The sequence below is a fragment of the Chiloscyllium plagiosum genome, chromosome 24 (genome assembly GCF_004010195.1).
Source record: "Chiloscyllium plagiosum isolate BGI_BamShark_2017 chromosome 24, ASM401019v2, whole genome shotgun sequence".
Taxonomy (NCBI): domain Eukaryota; kingdom Metazoa; phylum Chordata; class Chondrichthyes; order Orectolobiformes; family Hemiscylliidae; genus Chiloscyllium; species Chiloscyllium plagiosum.
In genome coordinates this window covers 15735400-15762585 of record NC_057733.1, presented here as the reverse complement: position 1 = coordinate 15762585, position 27186 = coordinate 15735400, and the positions used below count along the sequence as shown (strand labels likewise).

General features: G+C 41.4%; 1 protein-coding gene across 1 annotated transcript in view; it reads left to right on the top strand.

Annotated features, from left to right (window-relative positions):
- Positions 1 to 899: 899 nt before the first annotated feature.
- The window catches only part of LOC122562342 (protein shisa-6-like), a 482656-nt gene continuing 456369 nt past the window's right edge, over positions 900 to 27186 (top strand). The window contains exon 1 of the mRNA XM_043715219.1: positions 900 to 1663. Within this exon, the coding sequence (XP_043571154.1) occupies positions 1107 to 1663 (557 nt within the window). The 5' untranslated portion in view covers positions 900 to 1106. The remainder of the gene's footprint in view (positions 1664 to 27186) is intronic.

The window sequence follows — 27186 nt, the reverse complement described above, 5'->3', positions numbered from 1 at the left end:
ATTCGCTGGAGGCGGAGTGGGCCGTGTCTGAGCATCTGTGTGTGTGTGTGTGAGGTCTCTCTCTCTCTCTCTCAGATGCCCCTGTGTGTGTGAGCCGCGGGTAAGTCTTGAAGGTGCTCACCCTCTGAATGAATAACAATGCGATGTTGATGTGGGGGGAGCGAGGGGGGGGAGTTGGGGGAGTGAGCTGGTGGAGATGGCTGGCCATTCGGCCAGGATCCCAGAACAGCACCAACTCCAACAGCGAGGATTCCCGTCACTGAAACGTAACCCACTTCCCCCCCACCCCCTCCAATCTCTTTTAAACCATGTCACTTCTCGGGAGTAGCACTGAATAGTGTTCTCACATCCTGCTCCTTGCCTCAGTCAGTGTGTGTGCGCTTGGAGTTTGGTGCATCTCTCCATCCCTATCCTCAGTTGAATGTAGAAAGCGCTTTCTCTCTATCTTCCACTGTTCTAACCGGCCTGTTTTTTTTTCTGTGTGTATTATCTGTTCTTGTTAGCACTCGGCAGACCAGCCCAGGCTGTGGAAACCGACAGGGGCATTCAATCTCTTCCCCCATCTCGAACACAACATGTGGTGAGTGTCGAGGGGCTCTCTCTCTCCCGCCCCCTTTCCCCACGCCCCCCTAAACTTCTACATCCCGAAAGAGAGGAAGGGGCTTCTCTGCAGCCTCCCCAGCGATGGGATTTAGCTCCAGCTCAACCTGATCCTCACAAGCCAAAGACTTTTGTATTCCCTCTCTCCTTTATGGGAGGGGGGAAACAGTCCAATTTTGCCGCAGTGGAGAGCAACACGGTTTGATATCTACCAGGGCAACCTCCAGACAAGCAAGCTTCCTGAAGCCATTTATTTGCACGGCCGACTGAGAGAGAGAGAGTGAGAGAGACAGAGACAGAGAGAGAAGGAGGATGTTTCTACTGGGTCTCCCGGATCGGTGCCATGTGGGAACTGTTTGTTAGCCCAGCTCCTTGGGAGTGGGCCAGGGAACGCCACTGTTAGAGAGAGAGAGAGAGTAAAGGGGGGGTGGCGGGGTGGGGGGGGAACAGAAACGGTACCAGCCCTGCCAGCCTGCTTCCCCCCCCCCTCCCTCTTGGCAGAGACCATGCAGCAACACCTACTCCTCTTCCTGGTTTACATGGACCCCCTGAGCCTGCTGGTGTGGGCGGGCAGGAGCCGCAGCAACAGGACACTGGCTTCACCCCCGCGGCGCCAGGGGGGCAAAGCGGCGCCAGTCAATGCCACCGTGGTGGTGCCCGTCCTGCAGATCAACAAGATGAAGCCGCTGGTGCTGCAGCACTCCGAGAAATGTCGGGGTCACTACGACGTGGCCGGCCAGTGGGACCCCGATTTCGAGTGCAACAGGACTTCCTACAATTACTGCTGTGGCACTTGCTACATGCGCTACTGCTGCCAGGACAAGAACTACCGGCTGGAGCAGAACGGCTGTAAAAACTACGTGACCCCCAAAGTGGAGATCCAAGTCACCACCGACCCGGATCTGGGACAGCTGGACAACGTGTATGACCCGAGCAAAGACAAGACCAACACCACGGTGTACATCACCTGCGGAGTCATCGCCTTTGTGATTATCGCTGGGGTCTTCGCGAAAGTTGCCTACGACAAAGCTACCCGCCCCCCGCGCGAAATGAACGTCTCCAGGTAAGACCCGGCCCCTGTTCTGGGTGGTTCCGAGGTGACAGTCACTTGTTTCAACTTGCGTGTAGATCACTGTCTCTCTTGTTTGGAAATCTCAGGGACCACAATTTCCCAAAGACCAAACCGCCCCATATTTAAATAAAAAACTTTTTATTTCACGTAAAATACAGAGCCATAGGCGGGGAATAGCAATGACAATGTAACACAGTAACAGGACTTCCAGGAATTTTTTTATATGACAATCGCTGAAACGCCACGTGATGCTTTGTAAACTACATCCCTTTCATTATCGGGTTATCAGTGTTTAATTGTTTTGGGTTTACGCCCCTCGATTGAGAGCAGCCGGAAAGGACCTGGCGGATTGAATTTGAGTACCCTTACATGTACACTGCCCTGGGAGAGTGTGGCTAACAGGCACACAAGAAAAAAAACTGCGTCTGACTAAGTAAGACCCACAAAGCAAGAGGAGCCACATACTAAACCTCCGAAATTGGTAATCATCCATCCAGACTAAAAATAAAGCCGAGCTAATAATGTACAGAAAGGATATATCAAAAGCATGCTTCAACATACAGAAGTGTGGTAACATTCTGCAGTCCGAATATGGAGCTGCTCTGTATCTATGGTGATATATCTACAGCACACCCTGTTAGCTCTAGAGATGCTGTGCTATCTTCATTTTTCCCAAACTGTAAAGTTCCAGCAGAATTTTCCAATTAATTAAAAACAAGAGTGTAAATATAGGGTCATAATATTACCGTGGTGTCCTAGAAATATATTGCTGTCAATGCAAGTTCAATAGTTGAGCTTTTAAGCTCATAACAGCACAGAAACAGGACAAACTATATAGTTCTTAACAGTTACCCTGGTTTATCCCATAATATCTGAGGAGTTCATGCAAAGTGAATGTCTACTAGGCAATCTCGCCACCACATTGACACTGTCTACACAATGTGATGCCGACTTTAACACCTAACTAAAGAGAATTTGTAAAATGTTGGAACCAGTAGAAAATGTTTCACAACAAACATAACAATAGGCAGAAGTTTCACACCTTGGGGTTTTTTTTGGTATAAATTCCTAATTTCCACTCCCTGCCGAAACATCGGTATATTGTAAAATTATCAGGTAGGGTTATGGTCATTAAATTAAATGAGATTAATTTAAATGTTTGTTGCTGTTTTAAAAGTGCAATGTTATTTTCAAAATATAATTACAATGTATTTTGTTTTGCTGACTGTAATAGTATTGTCTTGGAAATAGTATAGTTTATAGTATAACCTTGATTAACTATGATATATCCTTTACATTTTGTTTTTTATCCACAAAAGTCAAAATAATAGAACGATTATACAATATGATATGGGAAGCAGACTGCCAATGCACTGTCACTTTCATATTGATACAATCTGGTTTCAGGTGCACACTGATAAAATGCAAGTACAGGTACAGGTCAGCCACTGAGCACACTGGACCACTTTGGATATGTTTGTCTCATACTGGATGGAGAACACGTAAACCTCTAAGCTCATAAATAAAACATGAGCTATGCGAAACATATATTTCAATGCTTTCAATGTCTAGGGAAACCTAAAGTTTACCCACCATTCTCGGAACATGCCTCACAGCACCAGGGGCCCGGGTTCAATTCCTGCCTCGGGCGATTGTCTGTATGGAGTTTGCACATCCTCCCCGTGTCTGTGTGGGCTTCCTGCGGGTGCTCCGGTTTCCTCCCACCATCCAAAGGTGTGCAAGTTAGGCGAATTGCCCATGCTAAATTACCTACAGTGTTCAGGGATGTGTAGGTTAGGTGTATTAGTTTGGGGTAAATGTAGAGCATTGGGAATGGGTCTGGGTGCGTTACTCTTCGGAGAGTCGGCGTGGACTTGTTGGGCTGAAGGGCCTGTTTCCACAATGTAGAGATTCTTCTTCTAAAAACATTTATATTATGGTGCATCTTTACCCAAGAAAATCTCAAAGAGCTCCTTTATTGAAATGCACAACTGGGAGGGGTGTCCAGTCAGCACTATAACCTAAGTGTTGCCATCTGTAACATTACTATTGTCAAACTAATAGATGATCTACAGGTGCAATTTCAGACACATCATTTCCATCTCTGAACCAATTGCCATTCTACCTTTTATTTTCCAACATCTACAGCATTTGTAAACCTCACCTCCCTACAGCAGAAGAAGCAGCAAGTGCCAGCTTTAATAATAAGTGTGACCTTGTATATTTTCTCATGAATGAAGTATGACTAGCAGAGATATGAAAGCATGATTAATTCAAACATGCAAAACTACCATATTGTTGATGTTGGACATCCAAAACAAAAACAGAAAATGCTGGAAATACTCAATAGTTCCATTAACATCTGTGGAAAGAGAAACAGAGATCACATTTCAGATTTATTTCCATCAGATTTGCTGCCTGATGCATTGAGCATTACTGGCGTCATCTGTGTTTTTTTGCAATCGAATTGTAGAGTTTTGATGATCAAAACTAATCTAATGTTGCCACTGCAAAAGCAGAGCTCAGAGTCCCTCTATTTAAGTGTCGTCCTGCATCTCATTATCATCTAACCATGGCCTGCATTTATTTTGATGGATGAATACAGAAGTGATGCTCTCATGGATGTTAAGACACAAGTGGTTTGTATCCTGACAGTGAAAAATAGATAGTGTTGGTATTCCAACGAACAGACAGTTCAGAAAACAGTCAGCATCCCTTTTAACTCCAGCAATACATACAAGATTATAATTTGGGCTTTTATTTTCTAAAGCTGCTTACAATTATTTACTTGATCCTGTAAAGATGTCCTTTTAAGCAGTAATTTGTTATGGAGTCATACCATAAATATTAATGCAAACATTTGTGGGGGTTCCCATCACAATGTGAAATCAAAAGTCTTTTTCCTGATTGGCTTCTTTCAGTTAAAATCAGTACATTTTTCTTTTAGTTATTTTGAATATGACTTTAAAAATGAAGCATCCCTGTACAATGTCTGGAAGAATGTTCTTTATGAGGTCAACTGAGTTCTTTTTAAATCAGCAGTTTGAGCAGTAAAAGTAAAAAGGGAAAGTAATAACATTTTAAAATATGGAGATAATCTGCTTTATTGTATTCAGAGCTGATTCTCAAAATGAAGCTGTTCTCAGCTGGGTGGCTGAGCTACAGTTGTGTGTCATATTTCACTAGCACTATACAATGATTTAAACATCAGGTGTATGTACCATCAGTGTGCTCCTGTGTATGCTGACTGGATAGCTACCTGGTCACAATAATACGCAGGGGATGAAATAAAACTCAACCCTGGGAGGGTAAAAGAAGTGCAGTTTTGCTGTTAATTTATTAAGATTCAGAAGAGTTTTTATTTCTGTTCCAATCTCAACACAATTGTTTGCACTAACCAAAATGTCAAATTAATATATACAGCTTGTTTAACTTAATTGCTTTCATATGATTATTGGGCTAAAAATATTTCCTCAGTTTGAGCAATGCTACGGTTATTAATTTTGAGAGAGCCAGCTGTGAATATCCAAGTTACAGAATAATGGAGCAGGCTGTGACACTGATAAACAGAGGGCGAAAGTAGCAAGATGTAACAACCTAGAATAAGAATAAAAAAGCACTCTGTACTGTGCTTTGTGGGTTCAATCCAGAAGCCAGTTGAGAGACGAAATTAAGCCTTGTAGACACCATTTAAATCAGAATAGGTTGCAGAGCACATGTCAATTGGAAAGAAACGTGTTCAAATCTGATCAGTCAAACCTGGGAATGATAGGCTGGTCAGTTTCAAACTTTTGTTCCCATTCAGCAGATGACTATCTGACCTGTGATCCAGAGAACACAATGGTGTCTTTGTTATTTGAAATAAAACTATTAAATCTTTCAAAAGTCTAAAGCTTTGAGAAATTAAATTCTCTATTACGTATCACCAACACAATACTAAATCTGTAACCTTTAGCTACTAAATGCCAACACCACCAAGCTGATAAATCCTGTACAATGCAACACCAGTTAGAAATGGAGCACAAAGTATCCGATCGATTGATCTTATCAAGTGTTATTGAGTTTCGTGTTTTGGCTTACAGAATAATTGATATCGGAGGTAGCTCAGATTTTAGTTATTTTTATTAAATACAATGTCTGGTACAGCAAGCTAAGAGTAGAAAGGTTACAATTTCATGTCCAATCTTTGCAGAGTTAAGCGGGAAACAAAAGGGATGTAGTGTTTGGCTTAAATCCTTCTGCACTAGGAAGAGTGAAATAAAAGTGAGTTTGTTCCATTACAGTATTTATTGGGCACCGTTGGAAAGATTGCATGTGTAAACATTGGTTGAGAAGAAAACAGTTGTGGCTTTAACATCTGACACATAGATAGTCCTCTGACAGAGACTGTCCAGACTCTTGGAGAAGAACCTTAGGACGTTAGCCCCTGCTGTAGCAACATAACCATTACCTGATATGAAACTTGACTTTCTGCATCTGTCACACTCAGCCAATGCCCCTTACAGAGCAAACCAACTGCTATTCAAGTTCCGCAGGCCTAGCCCAGTTGATGTGGATTGGATGGTGTATCCGTTCTGTCAGAGACTCGGTAGCTCAGTGGTTAGCACTGCCGCGTCACAGCGGTAGGGACCAGGTTTGATTCCAGCCTCAGGTGACTGCATGGAGTTTGTACTTCTCCCTGTGCTTGCATGGGTTTTGTCCGGGTGCACCGGTTTCCTCCCACATGCAAAGATGTGCAGGATAGGTGAATTAGCTATACTAAATTGCTCATAGTTTTCAGGGATATGTGGGTTAGGTGCATTAGTCAGGGGCAAATATAGAGTAATAGAGTAGGGTAATGGATCTGGGTGGGTTACTCTTCGGAGGGTTGGTGTGGACTTGATGGGCCAATAAACTGTTTCCACTCTGTAGGGGTTCTATGAAAACTCTTCTATGAGAAGGCATTATGTATAACATAAGCCAGAACAGCTCAACAGCCTTTGGAATTTCTCAGCCGCAATAATCACAGGAAGACTGCCCTCCAAGTTCTCTCACTCTTACCTGGAGGCCTAGCTGTGGCATCGAAAGGATTACGGTGAGGCACACTTTCAGAAGGAAAGGACAACCTGCCAAAGCAAGCGGTTATGGGCGGATGTGGCCAACAAAGTCAGTAAACGGGGTATGCTTTCTCCAACCTGGAGACAGTTCATCAAGTGAGGCCAGAACCTTTCAGAAGTCCACACTCAGGCTTGCTCATAACACCCCTGCACAATGCTCCTCATATCAATACAGTTATTTCAGGTGGTTGGTTGGCAGTGCAGAGTGACACCAACTGCATGGGTTCAATTCCCACGCTGGTTGATATTACTATGTAGGTCCCACTTTCTCAGTGTCACCCCTCACCTGAGGCATGGTGGCCCTCAGGTTACACATACCACTGGCTCTGTCATGAAAGAGAAGCCCTGCGATCCTCTAGGATTATGGAGACTTTACCTTTTAGCTTTACAGCTTACATCACGTTCCTCTCCCTGGAGACACCTCACAACACTAAATCACAGTCAATGCTCAGCCTCATCCCACTTGTCTGTCACAAATATGCCTCACAGTCATTTCCCAAAATGGTACTCTTCCTTCCTGTTCACATTTATAATAAGCATCCATCCTTCCCTGACGCCTCACCTTGTAAAAGCAGCAACCTCACAACATGATGAGAGAAAGAGAGCTGGGAAGGGGAGTGATGTCTCTTCATTTACAGGTATCATATTGGCCATTGACACCTTGTATCCACCTAGACAAAAGTGAGGACTGCAGATGCTGGAAACCAGAGTTTAGATCAGAGTGATGCTGGAAAAGCACAGCAGGTCAGGCAGCACCTGGAGAGCAGGAAAATCGATATCCTGATGAAGGGCTTTTGCTCGAAATGTTGATTTTCCTGCTGCCTGACCTGCTGTGCTTTTCCACCACCACTTTGACCAAAACCTTGTATCTCCTTGCCTGTTCCAGATCTCAGCAGAGACTTACCATGAGAGCCCAAGTCTCTTGAGGCATTGGCAGTCAGATATGTCAAGAAAGCTGATCTTCTGCCTGTGCACCCTGTGTTGGAGTCAGGTCTCCTTTCAGCTGGGTTTGTGTCCATCCCATTTCCCTTGTGCCTGAGGAAAAGGCTGCTACGAGCGTTGCTCCTGGTGCCACTAATACTGACAAAGGTCGTATGGCTTCTGCACTTGTCCCTCAGCTGTGCTGAAAGACAGAAGAACATACGTTGCTCCAATGGTGTGTTGAAGACTGGGCTGGCAGTAAGGAATATCAGTCACAGATGAGGGCAATGCTACCCAGTGAAGTGCCTTCCAATAGTGACCACACTCAGTGAAAAATTGATGTGAACAAACAGTCCCATAATTGCTATGGCTAGAACTTTTCCATGTAATTGATTATAGATATTTTTAGGTAATCTGTTCAGATATGTTATTATACATCTCTCAGGTAGGTGGGACTTGAATCTAAGCCTTCTGCTCAAAGGTACAGACACTACCACTGTACCACAGAGTTCCTTTAGTAATTGCCTCAATGATCCTGATAAATGGGTGACAGATCAGAAAACAGGATCTGAGGCTGGGATATTCAGGGTTTTTGGCTAAGTTATCTACTAATTGTCATCTTCATAACCTCAAGCACCATTTATTTGCTTACCAGACAGACCCAAATCCTTCACTGTTTCAACAACACCCTGGGTAAAGCGAGAACAGGGCCAGGTCACATCAGGATCCTAACCTACATGGGTTTTCAAGACTTTCCCAGTCCACTTGTCTCTGAGGCCACCTTTAACATGGTGGACAAAAACCTGCCCAATACCATTGGTTACTTGCAAATGGTCATGGAAGGCCACAGGCACTGGTGCAATTGTATCTTTTGCCTTCATGAAATACAGGAGATAACTGGGGGAATGTCCTAGTTTTAATGAGGACAAAACCACTGGAGTCTCAGACTTTTTGAATCCCTTAGAACTGGTCATTTTCTCCATCACCTAGGAGACAATTAATCTGTCTGTACAGTACCAAATGAAAGATGGCAATAGGTTTACGAAAAAAAAAGTTGCTTGTATGATTCTACAAACAATGTACGTATCACAGTAAATACCATTTTTTGAGTTCTTTGGGAGCTAACCATTGTAGTCTATTGTATAAGGAATCTTTAGATTCAGACTTCTGTGTTCCTATATTAATAACTAACTCTACTAGTCTATTCCAGACAAAAAAAAAGTTCAGCAAAATCTGTTTTATTTTGTATCTGTATTAGGACCATCTCACCTTCTAAAATCTATCCTATAAAATTCCCTTCTCTTCTTGAAATTATTACTCACTCTTATTTGACCTTTAAAGTCTGGCCTAGTAACTTTCTTCCCTCAGCCTTGTTTCTGGTTCTGTCCCACTTTTCTGGTTTTGCAGTCTTTTGATGAGTTTTTTGCTCCCACCATCGACATTTCAACATTGACAACAACTTGTACCTATTTAGCTACAGCACAGACGGGTGTCCCAGAGTGATCATTGAGACATAATCAGACAACTCGATGATGGGAAAACAAACAAAAATAGCAAGTTGGTTAATGCTCGATCAAAGAAATGAGTTCTGATCAAATTTATGGAGGAGATGGAGAGGATTGAGAAGGGAATTCCACAGCCAACCTGGGGAGATAACTAAAGACTTGGCGACAGGGAATGTTAACAAAGGATGGCAAGGGCAGGAGATGGTGCACCAAAAACCAGAATCAGAGGAATTGACTTTAATTTCTGTGTGGGGAAAGGAAATGTGTGTGTTTTAAGGCTGGAGGAGTTTAGATAGATAGAAATCAGCAAGGCCATAATGGCATTTAAATAAGACAAAATCGGTCTAATTCTGGGTCATCACCATCATTATGCATTTTAAACTGCACTCTCGTCACCTCTCTGCAGCGTTTGCAGTTGTTCGTCCTGGTCAAACCAGTTTTTCATCAGGAATTCCTGATGAAGGGCTTATGCCCGAAACGTCGATTCTCCTGCTCCTCGGATGTTGCCTGACCTGCTGCGTTTTTCCAGCACCACACTCTCGATCCCTGATCTCCAGCAACTGCAGTCCTTTCTCCCTTTCAAAGCAGTTTTTGCCTTGCTCAGGTATCAACAAAATGTTGAGGCAACTGGGTTTTATACACATATGTATCAGCAGGTGAATTTCGTTTAGTCATATGAAAATGTATGCCTCTCCAAGTGGGTGAGAAACCTTCTCCGAAACCATGGCATCAGCATAGTTTCAGAACAAAATTCTTCACTCACACGGCTTGCTGAGGTGAAAGGCTGTCTCCACCAGTTTGAAGCTGAATTCATACTCAGCACACAGAATAAGATTTGTTTGTATTTGGTGCAACATTTTTATGGCTCTTGGTTCTTTCCATCCAAGATCAGCAGCTATAATACTGCAGTGTTATAATCCTAACTGCACTAGTGAAAAAGCATTTGGGCATAGGACTCAGATGACAAAAACAGCTCTTTAATAGGCTTACAGTTTTACAATTTTTAAATAAGACGTAATCTTCCCTGTGTGGTACAGTACTTGTGTTTTCCTTACTTGATTTTGCTGTTCATTTATTGTGAGGTTTGCTTTCTAGTCTCATGTCACATATTCAGAATTGCTTTTTTGGTTTGTTAACAATACCACATGTAATCTTGTATATGTCATGAAGGGACAGTTTATTGAGTGACTAAGCAGTATATTTCCATAAAAATTTCCACAATTCTCCTTTTACATACATTATATAAAAGATAAAAGATGATTGAAAGAATATTTGAAGGCTGAGAAAGGACTTACAATATTGAGAAAATTAAACAATAGCAGGCAACTCCAAATAGGTGCTCAGAATGGAGTCAGACATCGACAGGCCAAAGGGACCCTTCTGTGAATTCAATTTCTGATGATAAAACAAGCGAGCGCAACAAGATATATATATATATATGAGATACAATTAAACACAAGCTTTGCCTTATTTTATAACATACATATTTCTCGTCGTCATGTTTTGCATTTGTATTTATTAATGCTTCTGAATATATCCGATAGGTAAGGTGAAGGTAAAATTGCCATAGTCCTGTCAGACCATAGGGCTCCACTCCCATTCGGGCCAAATGACTGGTAGTGGTTTAACCCGAGGGTCACCAGGCCTCAGGTGAGAGGAGAGATTGAGGAGAGTCCTTCATGGTAACCTCAGCCAGGGCAGGAATTAACCCGCACTGCTGACATAACTCTGCATTACAAAGCAGCCAAGAAGCCAATAAAATGTAACCTGAAGATTATTACTCTAAAACATTTTGCAATTTCTGATGAAGGAGTATAAATGTAAAACCTTAAGATGCAGGGGCAGGTGTAGCCCCTTGCACCTGATCTGTTATTCAATAACATCATTAGTCATCAGATGTTGGCCTCAACTCATTTCCTGTCTTTCCCCAAAGCTCCTGACATCCCTGTAGCACAAAATAGATCTCTGTCTTGATTGCACCCACAGCTCACTGAGTAGAGAGTTCCAAATCTTCACAATTTTCTGAGATGAAATTCCTTTTCAACTGTCTCTTAAATAAATGACCCCTTAATCCTAAACAGAGTTTAAATACTTCCTTAAAAATGCTCTCAGCATTTACCCTGTCAAACACCTCTGCATCTGATGCATATCCGTAAGATCACTTTGCCCAACCAGCTTTACCTTTCCTTATAAGATAATCCCTTAATTCCATCATTCAGTTAAGAGAATCTCTTCTGAATGGTGCTCAATGCAATTAGATCCTTCCTTCGATAAGAAGACCGGAAATGTACACAATACAGTATGTGGGTTAGCACCAATGTACAGTTGAATCAAGATTTCACTTACTTTTATTCTCTATCCTTTTTGCAATAAAGGCCAACATTCCATTCAGCTCTCTAAATGTTGTGCAAACTGCACTTATTTTGTCGAGGGCATCTAGATCTTTCTTAATGTAAAATTCTATAGTCTCTCCCCATTTAAATCATACTTTCTTTCCTATTCTTCTTACCAAAGGGGATAACTGGCATTTTTTCCACAATATACTCCATCTGTCACTCTATCCATTTAATTAACCTCGCTCTATCTGAGTTGACTGTTTGTATTCTCCTCACAATTGCTTCCTTGCTGATCTTTGTTTTGTCAGCAGTTTTGCTACTACGCACCTGATCCCTCCATTCATGTCAGTGATAAGGATAGTGAATAGTTGAAGCTCCAGCATTAATCCTTGTGGCACTTACTAAGTACACTTAGTATTTGAATGTGTCCCAGTTAGTCTTACTTTTCTATTATGAAGTTAAGCTTCTATCCAGACTAATAAATACCCCAAAACTGTGTGTTCTTATCTTATCTTACCTGTAAAGTTACTTATGGTAAGTTGAAAAACATTTCTTCAAGCAAAAAGTAGCAAAACGGTCCAACTTTCTCCAACTTAAATGTCCTAGATCATAGATTTTGAATGAGAGATTGATAGATTATTATTTGCCAAAGCACACCAATGGAGTTAGGATAAATACCAGCCATGATCTAAATGAGTTATGAATAAGTCCGAAGGACTGAATGATCTACACATCCTCATTCATGAATATAAAGTTCGGTCAGAAGTGAAGAGGTAATTCTTTTTGCAGAAAGTCACTGAACTCTGAAACTAATTGCTGGTGAGTGCCAATGAATTACCAGACTTCAGATTGAAAGTGAACAAATCCTTTAAGCAGCAAAGATATTCATGCACCACGGAGAAAGGAAATGGACCAGGCATTGCACCAATATCATCTATGAGAACTCGACTACCTTTGGGGTTGGAGAATGGTTTCCAAGATATTTTCCTCCCAAGAAATCACATGACTGTAATTGGGGTTGAGGGGGGTAATGAGGGCAATGGGAAATTGAAACCATGCAGTGAGCTTGATGGATCATTGAGCTTCTCTATTTCAGAAGTTGTTTCATCTTATTTTAATCTACAGGCTTTTAAGTCTCGAGTTTGGTGTCAACTAATACTACTTTTGATTCATTTCTGAACTTGGCAGTGATGAAAATCATCGGTCCTGCCCAATTATTTTCCCAGTTGTGAAGTGGAACTGGAGGGCATTCCAAAAATGGAACACAGCTTACTCCTGCATGTACTTTATCAAGGAAACAACAAAAAAAAGTTGGACTGAATTAATTGCAAACTTCACAACTTAATTTCCAGTTTATTTGAAATAATGATAAGCATAATTGCAAAAAAATGGACTTTGACAACATGATCACTGTTTAAGTCTCACCTGGAGTATGGAAAGCATAATATAAATATATATTACTTATATAGACATAAAATGCATACACATTCATACTAAAGTATTTATCCATAATTCATTGGTCACAGAGCATTTTTGGGCATCCTGAGAATTTGAAATTTCTTCTTGCTTTCCAAATAGTAATCGTCATTGAACATTGGCAGGTCTGGTATTATTGTTTCACAAATACTGCCGACTGATGTGAGAAATAAGCCTGCTTATGAACACCCAAGTTATGTAACAGCTGATCTTAAATTTGTGTATTGTATCAACATAATTATAGAAGCATTCATTTTGTGTCCCTGAAATATGTCACTCCCATTTCCAACAGATGCCTTGTTTAGTCATAGCTGTCAAGGTGGAAGAGCTATTACGAATGAGATTTATGATCAAAAAGTAAGACGGATCAGCAGTTTATTTAAACATATGGAGCTCAGGTTATTTTTAAACTGTCAAAAAACACCAAAGGTGGTTACATTTTAAGATCAATGGTTGAGATTTGTTTCAGATGAATAAAACATGGTAGGTATGATCATTGTTACTACAGATATGCTCAAATTGGGACTTGTGGTTTTATTAAGACTCATCTTTTTACTGGAATTCAGTACAGAGTCTTGGAACCAAGAATTTTCAGGTTTAGCACTGATAGAAGAAGCCCTATCCACAGACATTTACTGACATTGTAATGTCAGACAGACGTCTTTAACACTTCATCTCCCCTTGCAACGAACCCCAGAATCTCCAGATGGTAAAATCAGGAACAAGAGCCAAATAATAGCACTGAAAAGACATTAAAGAGTGTGACATAACAGAATTTGGGTTCACATTTAAGTGTCCTGGCGATGCCCAATCTGAAGCTACATGACAAGTCACTTGCTTGAAAGAAAAGTCCCTTGCTGCTGCTGCTGATGCTCAATTTGAGACGTACCAATGCAAAAGTCCAGCGAGAAATGAACTGCCCTCAGATTTGAGAATGGCCCTCTGCTGGAATACAGAATATTCTTTATCGTGTCGCAGATCATGAAAATGTGTCCAGAAAATCTCAAGAGGTTGGCAACACAACTGTTAAGCTTCAATCTCTTCGATCTCACTACCTGTGTTTCATAAATATAATCTTACTGTCCATAACTGCTTATCTTATCAGTCTTGAGAGGAAACATGATTTGAGAGGAAAGATCATATTAGTGGATGACTATATCAACAGCTTAATTTCCTGACTCTGAGATGTCATCGGAGTTTGTAAGAAGTATAATAAGCAGGTAGGCATTATTTGAATTTTATTGTTTTCGTTTTAAAACTTGATTAAATAGTGCTTAGCCTTAACCATGGAACTCAAAAATGGGTCTACACAATGCAATTCCTTTTGTTATTTAGCTCCCTTTGTCTGTCACAAGCTATTACATTTTGTAAGTCACATCAGTACATGGTACTTTTTAGTCTCTGTCACTACATCTTTCACATGAAACAATATACTGTGCCTGTCCTGTCAATTGACTCAAAACTGTGGGCGGCACAGTGGCACAGTGGTTAGCACTGCTGCCTCACATCGTCAGAGACTTGGGTTCAATTCCCGCCTCAGGCGACTCTGTGTGGAGTTTTCACATTCTCCCCATGTCTGCATGGGTTTCCTCCGGGTGCTCCGGTTTCCTCCCACAATCCAAAAACGTGCAGGTTAGGTGAATTGGCCATGCTAAATTGCCCGTAGTGTTAGATGAAGGGGTAAATGTAGGGGAACGGGTCTGGGTGGGTTGCGCTGCGGTGGGTCGGTGTGGACTTGTTGGGCCGAAGGGCCAGTTTCCACACTGTAAGTAATCCAATCTTATTGTGTCCCCAACAATGTGTATTTCTCAGCCAAGGTTACCACACCATTCCACAGACGCTGAGTATTTCCAGAAATTTCAGCTTTCATTTCAAATGTCCAGCATTCATTGTATTTCACTTTGGTGTCGGTAAACTGGATTTTCTGGGCATTAATTTAATTACTCCTTGTGGGATCTTACTGTGTGCAAACTGGCTGTTGTATTTCATACCTTACTACCAGAAGTAATTAATTTCAGAAATAATTAATTGTCGGTCATGATCTTTGGAACATGCGGAGGTTATTAAAAGTTACTATATAAATGGATGTTCCCTTTCTTTCTGAAAAAACCTCCCCAGCAAAAGAATGGCAAAGAATCTGCAGTTTTGTACAGTTTCTCAATTTCTCCTGAGTTGGTACTAGGGGTTATTGCAATGGGGTTAGGGGGCTGAATGGCAGAAGCACCAAAATTAGCAAAGTGCCATATTGGAGGGAGGGGGAGAAAGAATCATGATAATGACACCATATCCTGTGCCAAAACAACTAAGCATGCACACTGCTATTTCAGTGCACTAGTCATCCTTTTTTTTAATAGGATAGGACTCGACTCTTTTGCTTAAAGCGAACTAGCACCATGCCCAATCATTCGGTTGTATTACTTTCACTTTCTGCAATTTATTCCTATAATCGCTTTCTTAAAGGTCACCTGCAGAAAGCCCAGGATCTGAGAGCCGACATTATGAGGGAAATATTTCAATGATATACTCCTGATAAATTTTCGCTAGACTTTAATTGCATTCGATATTAAATATTAGACGTTTTGATTGCCTTCATTCAACCACACTGCAGATAGAGGTGAAATATCAAGACTGCTGCTGTTTTGGATTTATTTCAGTATTTAATAACAACAGCAGAATTTGAAATAATAAGTGCTGTGACACAGCCCGCGGTTGATTGTTGGTCTCATGGCTATGCTTGTGACTGGAACACGTTACAAAACCTGACCATGAATTGTAAACCCATTACAGAAGTAAAAATTACTCGTGTGATCGAAGACAAATGACTGAGATGTGAAATTAACAAAACAAATCATTAACAGTCAGAAAAATCAATGCCTCCACATGCCCTGTTCTATAACTGAGGAATGTCAAATAATGTTAAAATTAAATTATTTATTGATGTGAGAAAATTATTGGAGATTGCAGCTACCTGGTTAAATACTTGCCGTACACTAGCTACAGAACATACATAAAAGTGCAAGTTGAACTATTGTGCCTTAAAATGTTTGCATTTTCATATTTCAATAACAATGGAGAATAAAGCACAAAGTTACTGTTATGTTGGAATCCTCACCCATCTCTGTGGTACAAGCACATATGTTAGACAAATTATTTAATGGGGTAGCACGTTACTTGCTTTGGAGGTAAACAGCAATATCAACATGAAGAATGTGGATACATTTAGGTCCGACATCTCATCTGACTTTGGTCACCCTATAAACATAACAAAGACCGTGCTGTCTTGCTGCATTGACTCTTAGATGTCATTTGTCATGAACATGTTGGGGAAAAAAGTAACGATGTTTAAGCTCAAAACAATTTGTAATTCACTTTACAAAAAAGGCTGTTTTGTCTTCAAGTATTGGATCTTGCTACGGAGTGGCCAGCGGTGGTGTTGAAGAAAGCTGAAGGCTGTATTTTGGCTTGGCACTCAACATATCAACGCTTGCCAATAGTTCTGCTCTCTTGGCCAACCACTCTTCTTACATCATCTGTACATTTCAGCTCATTTAAAGTTCGACTATCATTTCCTGACTCACAGCAATGTCCTGTTCAATATCACTCCTGAGTCCAGTAACTTGCCCTCAGCTTTCAGCCCAGAAACACCTCAAATTTAAAGATCGCATACTTATATTCCAATCCCTTCATACCCTTTCCCTCCTATCTTTGAAACCTCCTAGGGCCTGACTATACTGCAAAAATATTGCATTTGTCTAATTCTGGACTTGTGCACATCCACAAATTCTTTAGAGATGTGGGTGTACCAGATTGTGAGAAGAAAGAGTCAACAAAGAAATCAAGCATGATGATCTAAGGTCTGTAATGGGTTAGGTGGAAGAGCAAGGACAGGGAAAGGGTACAGTGCAGTGCCATAATGCACAAAAATGGAGTAAGACACAAGATATAAAGTTCACTCAGGACATGAGAGAGTCACAATAAAACAAAATGCATGGAACTAGAGACACAGGAACAGAACGGACCATTTACCCATTTACCGGAGATGCTTCAGAAGATATTTACCAGGATGTTGCTAAGAATGGAGGATTTGAGTTATAATGTTGGCTGGGACATTTTTCACTGGAGCAGAGGTGGTTCAGGGATGACCTTATAGAGGATTATAAAATCATGAGTATAGATAAGGTGAATGGCAGTTGTCTTTTCCCTAGAGTGGGAGATTTCAAGACTCGGGGCCATATTTTTAAGGTGAGAGAAGAAGGATTTAAAAAGAAATGGGGCATTTGTTTTTACACAGAGAGTGGTTTGTGTGTGGAATGATCTTCCAGAGGAAGTGGTGGATGCAGGTACAATTACAACATTCAAAAGACATTTGGATAATGGCATGAATAAGAAATGTTTGGAGGGATGTGGGTCAAGCGCAGTCAGCTGGGACTAGTTTAGTTTGGGATTATGGGCAGCATGGACTGGTTGGACTGAAGGGATATTGGGAAGGGAGGATACCTGCTGAAAGCCACCTGCCTTGTCCTTGGTGCCACCCCACTACACCCTTCTCCTCATGACCATTACCCCATGAAGCCCACCCCCACCTGCCCAATTTACTGACCTGTGACCCTGGTCGCATGCATCTGGAAGGGGCAGGAAATACTGAATGAACTCTCTTCTGTATATTTATCAGATTATGTTATTTATTGAAACTTGAGAGGAGAAAGTGAGGACTGCAGATGCTGGAGATCAGAGCTGAAAATGTGCTGCTGGAAAAGCGCAGCAGGTCAGGCAGCATCCAAGGAGCAGGAGAATCGACGTTTTGGGCATGAGCCCTTCTTCAGGTTCCTGAAGAAGGGCTCATGCCCGAAACATCGATTCTCCTGCTCATTGGATGCTGCCTGACCTGCTGCGCTTTTCCAGCAACACATTTTCAGTATTGAAACTTGAGAGCCTGTCACAAATTCATTGGTGGTATTTCGGAAGATGTAGGACAGTTATCATGGAATTCGTGACCAAGAAGAGAAAAAGAAAGGGAAAAGAAAGACTCAAAGGCTATCAGAGATAAAAGTGAAATTCGACATTTAAATGAGGTGGGAATTGGAACGTTAAAAGCGAAGTCAGAATAGAAATCCAAAACTTGGATGGGTAGTCAATCATATCGATTGGGAAGTCCGTTACCAATGAGGGATTACACACCTTCTTCAGCTTTCTTCTTGCTCTTGTATTTTTGGTTGTCATTCACCTGCATCAAAGCAGGGCCCACCATTGTGTGGGGTCCAGTGCTGATTTATCCTAGCTGTTGAAGTCAAAGCCTATCTTCTGCAAGTAAGCTTTAAGGATATCTACAAAATATTTTAACTGGCCACCTTGTGATCTTTGACTGGTCATGAGCTGAGAATGCAGAGTGCACTTTGCAGAGTGGGTGTTGGCATTCTGATGCAGTGCAGTTGCCACACAAGAACGATCATTTCAATGCTCAGTATACTTGCATCCTGGTGGGTGTCTGTTAGCATACACACATCATATCACATCTTCCACGGACAGTGCGGATGGTAAGTCTCAGCTTTCTTAGCTGTCATCACCAAGGTTTCACAGTCATGGAGCAGTGTTTGTGAGGATGACAGCTCTGTAGACTCCAACTATTGTGCTTTCCTCAGCCCCAGGTAATGGTCAATCGAGATTCATCTGACCACTTCCCTAAAAGTGAAGGTTTTGTGTTGGATCTAGTGTCAAATCCCAGCCACTCCCTGAAAGTAAAAGGTTCCACTGCTCCCTGGAAGTGGGTTGATCCCTTCTGCTTTCTCAGTGGCCAGATTAGCAAGTCAGTCATCAATTATTGGGACATCAAAGGTAGTAGAAAGTTAGCAAATTCTTAAACAGGACACGGGAGGTGATGGTCTCGTGGCATTATTGCGAGACTGTTAATTTGAGGATTCTGGGGACCTGAGTTCAGCAGATGGTGGAATTTGAATTCAATTTTAAAAAATAATCTGGAAATGAAAATCTAATGATGACAATGAATCCATTTGTTGGAAAAGTCATCTAGTTCACTAACGTCTTTTAGGAAAGGAAGCTGCCATCTTTACTTGGTCTGGCCTAATATGACTCCAGACCCACAGCGATGTGACTGATTCTTAACTGCCCCCGCCCACCCATTAAATGCTTGCCTAGCCAGCATTGCCCTAATGCCGTGAGGGAATTTTAAAAAAACCCTGGAAGACATTGGAAGTGTCAACTTTCATCAAATACGAGGATATCATTATCTGGCTGATCGGGTTTGTATTTTGCGGTGAACTAGCATTTACTTAGTTGAAAATGATAAGCACATTTAAACAACTTATTGACCAATCATAGTTTTCAGATGACCTGTTCATTATTCAATCTGTTTTTATTATCCATGATTTAGTATAAAGGAAGCTGATAAGGCCTAGATCAATGTGCCACGTCTCTCTCTTAAAATAACATAATAAGGATGTCACTCCAGGCTCTGCTCACTGGGCTGTGTGTGCAAGTTTGCCACACTAACACTAAATTTGTTTTTTGTTCTGAGTTGAGCTCATCGAGAGTAGTTTGCTGCAATTGATCCCAGTATTGCCAAATAGGAAAGGAAAAATCAGTGAGGCTCTGATTTCTACCGAGTGACTTCTGTTGGGAGAAAAATGTGTGCGTGACTAACAGAGAAGGACAGTGTAACTAGCTAGATTGTCCTCTCTTGGGAATAATCTAACACCACTCATTTTGTAGGCTTCAAATGACTACTGAATGACTCTGCCCGAGTTTGGGACTCAATTGTTGGAGATCAATGTCTGGAATTCCTGATAAGCTCCCAGACTCCAGGTGATGGGTGTAAAAGTAAAAGTATAATGTAGCCTGCTGTCTCACCCTTTGCTGAAATTCAGAATGAACTGAGAGGATGGGAACACCCTGCCGTTTTGTTCTAATGCACATGCAAACCCAATCTGGTCAGGTGCTCCAGGATGAGATTCATTCCATTGCATCCCTAGCCTCCTTTTCCTGATCTCTGCATTGTTTTGTTACAGTTTTAAGAGTATAGAATGTTGGGGATGATACCACATAACCAGCATCCCAAACGAATCCAAGCAAGAACTCGCAAGCCAGTGTACATAAGATGCCCTATGACAGGAAAGAATCAATAGCTTATGAAGTAAATGGGAGATTTTCAGTAAATTTAATGCTCCTGACAATGCAGAATGAGAGTTGTACTTATATTAAGGCAAAAAGCATAAGAATTAAATATGCACCTGAACAATCTTGTGGCAGTGTCTCTACCTTTGGATCAAAAAGCCTAGGTTCAAGTCTCTGGCAGTGAGATATGATACACCAAAACAGATTGATCAAAAATATCTGCAACATGCACACAGTGCAAAGAAAGAAAAAAACCTCCTATACCCTATGGAGCTGCTTGTGACCAGAGACAACACAAATGTAGCGCCAATGTGTTAGTATCTACAATATGGCCAGCAATGATCTGATTTTAATGTGAAACCTATGCAGCAATTGTCTCTGTAATAGATGTTCCCATCCTATGGTCTCACACATTTAACTCTTCACTTGAGGTAAAATAGTACTTAAAAACATTTAGTACTTAATTTAATACTCTTTCAGAAGTCAGTAAATAACTTTTCAAAACTGACTCTGACTTTTGGCACAGAATTTATTCACGCATCAACGGCTTCCTTGAATTAAGCTTTATCCCTATGCCCATAGAATGTTTATCCTCCACTTTTACCTTAGGTTTTGTTTCTTGATAATGAGCATTTGCAAAACAAAATATAGTGCCACAGGGGGAAGGAATAACAATGTAATCAGCTTGACACCATTTTAGATTTTGTTATGTACAAGGCGTCCATTTTGGAATCTGATGAACATTAACAGAGGCTTCAGGGTCCATTGATTTAGTCACTTTTACAGCTAATGCATAATTTGAATTTTGTTTCAAATGTGCTCCTATCCTTTGTGTGACTGGCAGATATTTCTATTAAAGATAGTTATAGCTTCAACCAAAAAATAAAAGCCAATTTCATCGACTATTTTACAGTCCAGTGCACACTCCTTGTTTGTGTCAGTGAGGCATCACAGTATCATTTTGCAGAGAGTGTACATCGTGCAACTCACAAAGGGTACTATTGAGTGAAATTGAAAATACCAATAAATTGCATGTGTCACAGTGAGCAGCAACATGTGAGGAAACAAATGGAACTATCAGCACTACAGCCCATCCATCCATTGTGCATCTTGGATTACTTAACTTAAATGTCAAAATAAGGCCACCAGTCTCAGAAAGAACTCAGTTCTAATGTCTAAATAACTAAGCTGAGCTAGCTACATACAAAAATGCTGGAACTGATTCAAACAAAGCTCTGCACTGTTGGATTTAGATTGGTATTCATCAAAAAAAGGCCAACATTTAACGCTAAAACATAACTGGTAAGGTGAAAGGTTAATCTAACATCCTTGGCACTCTTGGCTGAATTAATTAGCTTACAATTATGCTTTGAATGTGTCAGAGTGTCTTGGCACAATCAAAAGAGGAACAAAATTTTATATTTTACGTATTTGATGACTTTCAACATTTCCCTAATTCCACGTGGCAACAATTATTGGTAGAAATTTACAGGAAATGTTTTCTGAGGTATTATATCATACGAACATATAAGATAGGTGCAGGAGTAAGCCATATGGCCCTCCAGGCCCACTCTCCTATTCCAAAAGATTAAGGTGGATCGATTTGTCTTCTGAATTCCATATTTCTATCTATCCCTGATAACCTTTCATTCCCCTTGCTTAATCTGTATCAATATTTTCAAAGTTGAGGAAATCATAGATTCACAGAGACCTTCAGCACAGAAAATGGCCATTTGGCCCATTGTGTCCACACCAGCCAAAAACAACCACTTAATTATTGTGATCACAGTATTTAATGGAGTTACAATCACAGCAAATACTGCAAAATTATTGATGTGGTAACAAATCATGTTGATCCTCAATTACTCTGGCCCTCTACTGGATCCCTTCTGAAATAAAGTCATTTAAAAGGACTGATCTGTCTAAGATAGACTAGAATTTATCTCAAATCCATGAGATCATGGTTTAGAACTGGTTACCAAAGGGCCTGGCCTCCTACCTCTGCTTGTGTTGCACAAATGCACTGGCCAACAACCTTAGCAGCTGGGCAGTGGCATTAACTAATGAACAGTATTTAGGGCAGATACTGACAACATGAAGTGCATCGTATCTTTGGAGTGGCACAGTGGTTAACACTGCTGCCTCACAGTGCCAGAGACCTCAGTTCAAATTCATTCCCTAATGATGGTCTGTGTGGCGTTTGCATATTCTCCCTATGTTTACATGGGCTTCTTCTGGGTGCTCCGGTTTCCTCCCACAGTCCAAAGATGGCCAAGCTGGTTGGATTGGCCATGGGGAATGCAAGGTTACAGGGATGGGGGGAGTAGGTTTGGGTGGGATGCTCTTTGGAGGGTCAGTGTGAACATGATGGGCCAAATGGCATGCTTCTCGGGATGCTAACATTTTCTGGGTTTCTGGATTAATAATCCAATGATAAAGCCATTGCCTATCTTTTACTTCACTTTTGGTTTCACTGCCTGGTTTGAGCAGCACACAGCGTGGGACTGGCTCTCAGAAGCTGTGACAGACAAGGCCAAACACCTAATGGGGTCCTGGGCTGATGATGAGCTCTGTAGACGCTGCAATTCCAGCATGAGGTGTATGAAGATCTGGTGGTGATTCTAAATGGTGTGTGTGCTCTGGTTTAGACAGTGAAGAAGCACCATCTGACAAATAACAGTCATCTATAATAGCTCTGAAATAAGTGGCATGTATTTTGTGTGGCCTTTTAAAAGGCATGCACAGTCCACAAAGAAGGATGGACTTTCTGTAGCTTTAACATGGTGGCAGTGACCCAGCAGCTGCATGGGCCTGGGAAACCTGCCAAAGAGGCAGTTAAGAGTCAACCACATTACTGGAGATCTGGAGTCACATGTAGGCCAAACCGGCTAAGGATGGGAGACTTGCTTTCCGATGGCAAACGAATGAATACAAGAGGGGAGATGCAATGGGGTTGTGGGTCCTCTCAGCACCGACTGGAAATGTGCCCACTACCCAATTATATACTCAGCATGTAGACGACATAGGCATCAGATATTCAGGTGGTGGCTTCTTAGCGAGGGGCACAGCTAGAGGAGGGAGCCTGGAAGCGTGGCAAGGAAAGTGGCCATAGACAACAGTGACCCATTGGCCATAGGCAGGATGGTGAAACGTCAGAAAGTCAGACAGGGGACCAGGCTCAGAGACCTCTGTGGCAGTGAACGCATATTTAGGCATCCTTCCTGAATTTGAGCACAACTGTCATCTGGGTCCTCAAAAGATCCAGATTTCAGGTTCATTTCAGCCATTTATTCATCAGCACATTGGCACACACGCCTATCAACCCAATCCAGCCCCTGGGTCACCACATCCCATCCATGTATCTTACCATGGTCACTGCCACTGCATTGAGACTGTCATAAACATAAAATGGAACACATAACATTGGAACACCTTTCCCGTGACACACCCATGAAGTCTAAGGGCAGTTACAATGCCATCGCAAATATCATATGAGTACTCCTATATGGTACCAGTCTCCTGTTGAATTCAGACGTTCCTCATCAATCCTGTGCTGAGCACTGGCCTGGAATCTCACACTGGTCTGGTACCAACCCACATCAAGTGGTTCTCTGGTGGCATAATCCCAGGCCTGACCTACAACAATGTAAAATGGCATGCAGTCTCCTTGGTTCCACCAGCAACCATTTCTCACCATCAAAATTCCAGCCTCGGTAACAGAAAATGTTGCAAGATGCTGTAGTATTTACAAATACTATCTGAATCAGTGAGATTTGGAAGTGAGGAGGAGGCACAGCAGCAGCTCTATCGGGGGGTATATGCCAAGTAGAGCCACCCAAGGTGGGGTGCTGTCTGATATATGATGTGATGTGCAACATGGACGTGACACTGGCCACTGCTGAACGTCACTTCACTATTTCCAATGACTTCAGCACTAATTGGAACAGAGAAGATCACAAGCAAACCTTGACATTTTGCCATCACCAACTATTTTGTGGATCAAGCTTGATTGCCATTCCAGTCCAGGCAGGAACAGAAACACAGAACAGAAGTTGATCATTCAGTCCCTCAAGTCTATTTTTGCCGGATGATTGCTAATCTGTGATCTCACTCCATATTCCTAATAACTTTGGTTAACAAAAAAAAAGTCAATTCAGTTTTAAAATTGAAGTAAATACCAATTACTATTTATGGAAGAATTTTCAAACTTCTGCCTCACCGTGTGAGAGAGATTACTGTTTAACTAATCGGTAAGTTGGTGCTTTTGAGTAATTTGTTAAGTAGAAGGAATTTCTAAATTGCTGTCTTCTGCTGTTGTGCACGGTTCAATATGGCCAATTGTAGTGATTTCTAACCTCTGACCTTTCGTTTCAGTCATTGTGAATGAGGCAGATTTATCTGTGAGATCATTCAAGTTTTTAATCAATGGCACTGAACAAACTGCTATGACCCTGACATGTTGACAAATGGAAACTAACAGGCAGTCTTCAGAATTTCCTAATTAATTGTTAACCACGTCTTCGCAGGGAAGCTGGGGTCAAGATGAGATCCCTGGTTGCAATTAACATTTCGTTGATTTCCAGTCCCAGTGATTACAGGTACTATCCAATGACTGACATCTTTCATACATTCATCTACCAATGTCAGTATAAATAATAATATTGCATTGACCCTTACCCACTTCTGATGGCTTTGTTAGGTTTTCGCAACAAATTGTGGAGCAGGTTAATTCAGAATATTTCCACTAGTATCGGTCAGTCCGTGAGTCAAGCCTATGAAGTAATGATAAATATACTATGTTCCAAATAGAATTTATAATAAAACTGTTTTTCTTCTATACCACTCCAAAGGCACATGAACAAAATTTAACCTTATAAAATTTGCTTTAGTAGAGATGATTATGCACACTGATGCTCATGCCTTCTCACACCTCCATCTTGCAAACAATGAGCCTTGATCAAATGTTTCTTAAAAACAGAAATTTCTGGAGAAACTCAGCAGATCTGGCAGCATCTGTAGAGAGAAAGCAGAATTAACCTTTGGGTCTAGTGACCCCTCTATTGTACAGTTCTGAAGAAGGGTCACAGGACCTGAAACATTAACTCTGCTTTCTCTCCTCAGATGCTGCCAGACCTGCTGAGTTTGTCCAGCAATTCCTGTTTCTGTTTCTGATTTCCACCATCCGCAATTCTCTGTTTCTTTCTCCCCCCGGAAAGTTTTTTGCTTGGTTGAGTGTGACAAGAAGCCAGTGTGACTCTTTACAAAATCCTCGCTGCAGAGATTCTTATAATAGTTACTGAAAAACACACCATCAGAATTTTTCCAATTTGGAACTCATTTATCATTGATGCAGACAACACAGTTTCAAAAGATAAAAGACCATAGATCCCGTGACAGTCACTTCAACACAAAACTTATCCATTCTCAGACCTCTGCAGGGAAACAGGGCAAGGTGAAATTTTCAAGCTTTTGATATTGATTATCAGAGCTCCATTCTGTAACCAGTCCAATTTCTCAATCATACGATTTTACAATTAAACCTGAAATGTTGCATCTCAGATCGAAAAATCATTGCTGCATTCCTTGTTTCTTTAGCAAAGTACATAAGGGAGACATCTTGTCACGTTTATTAGCAGTCTAAATGGAAACCTAGCATTTCCAATGGCAACTTGTAAAAACAAATGTTTTTCAAAAATATTGCTTAAAAGCAAAACAGATTCATGCAAGGAATACTGCCCTGAATTGTGAGCTGCTACTGGATTAGTCATCCAGAGGCCCTGGTTACTTCTCTGGAAACATGGGTTCAAATTCTACTAAGATTGGTTGGTGGAGTTTGAATTCAATTACTAAAATCTGAAGCTAAAAGCCTATCTCAGTGATGGTGACTATGACAAGCATCATTGATTGGAACAACAATCCATTACATTAATTGCAGACATGCAGTAATGCGGTTAGCTGCCATGTGAAATTGCCTCGCAACAACACTCAGATCAAGGGTAACCAAAGACTATACATCTGATGAAGGAATAAAGAACCCAAAAACAGAGGCTGTGTTGGGAACTTAAAAAGAAGAGGTGCTGTGCAATTTAAAGCAGCTAGCTCCCTGCATCCTGATGGTATCTATCACAGAATATTGAGGGAGGCAAGAGAACAAATTGCTGGAGCATTGACAGATATCTTTGTATCCTCTTTGGCCACAAGGTGGTCCCAGAGGACTGGAGAATAGCCAATGTTGCCCCACTGTTTAAGAAGAGTAGCAGGAATAATCCTGGAAATTATGGGCCTGTGAGGGAAAATATGTGTAAAGATTCTCGGGACCAAGATCTGTACGCATTTTGAAGCAAATGGATGTATTAGTGACGTATTGTGCGGAGGTCGTGCCTCACTAACCTGATCAAGTTTTTTTGAGGAGGTGACGAAGATGATTGATGATAGAAAAGCAGTTGATGATGTCTACATGGACTTCAGTAAAGCCTTTGACAAAGTCCCTTATGGGAAACTGGTACAAAACGCGAAGTCATATGGTATCAGGAGAGAACTGGCAAGATGTATACAGAACTTACTTAGTCATAGGAAACAGAGGGTAGCAGTGAAAGGATGCTTTTTGGAATGGTGGGCTGTGACTAGCGGTGTTCCACAGGGATCAGTGCTGGGACTTTGCTCTTCATGATCTACATAAGCGATTTGGAAGAACATGTAGCTGGTCTAATATATAAGTTTGCAGATGATGCAAAGATTGGTGGAGTTGCAGATAGTGAGGAGGATTGTCAGAGGATCCAACAAGATATAGATCAGTTGGAGGCATGGGCAGAAAAATGGAAGATGGAGCTTAAGCTGGACAAATGTGAAGTGATGCATTCTGAAAGGACAAGTACAGGTGGAAATTATACAGTGAATGGCAGAACCGGGGTCGGTTCCTGAGGATTGGAGGGTGGCTAATGTTATACCACTTTTTAAGAAAGGTGGGCGAGAGAAAGCAGGAAATTATAGACCAGTTAGTCTGACCTCAGTGGTGGGAAAGATGCTGGAGTCTATTATAAAGGATGAAATTA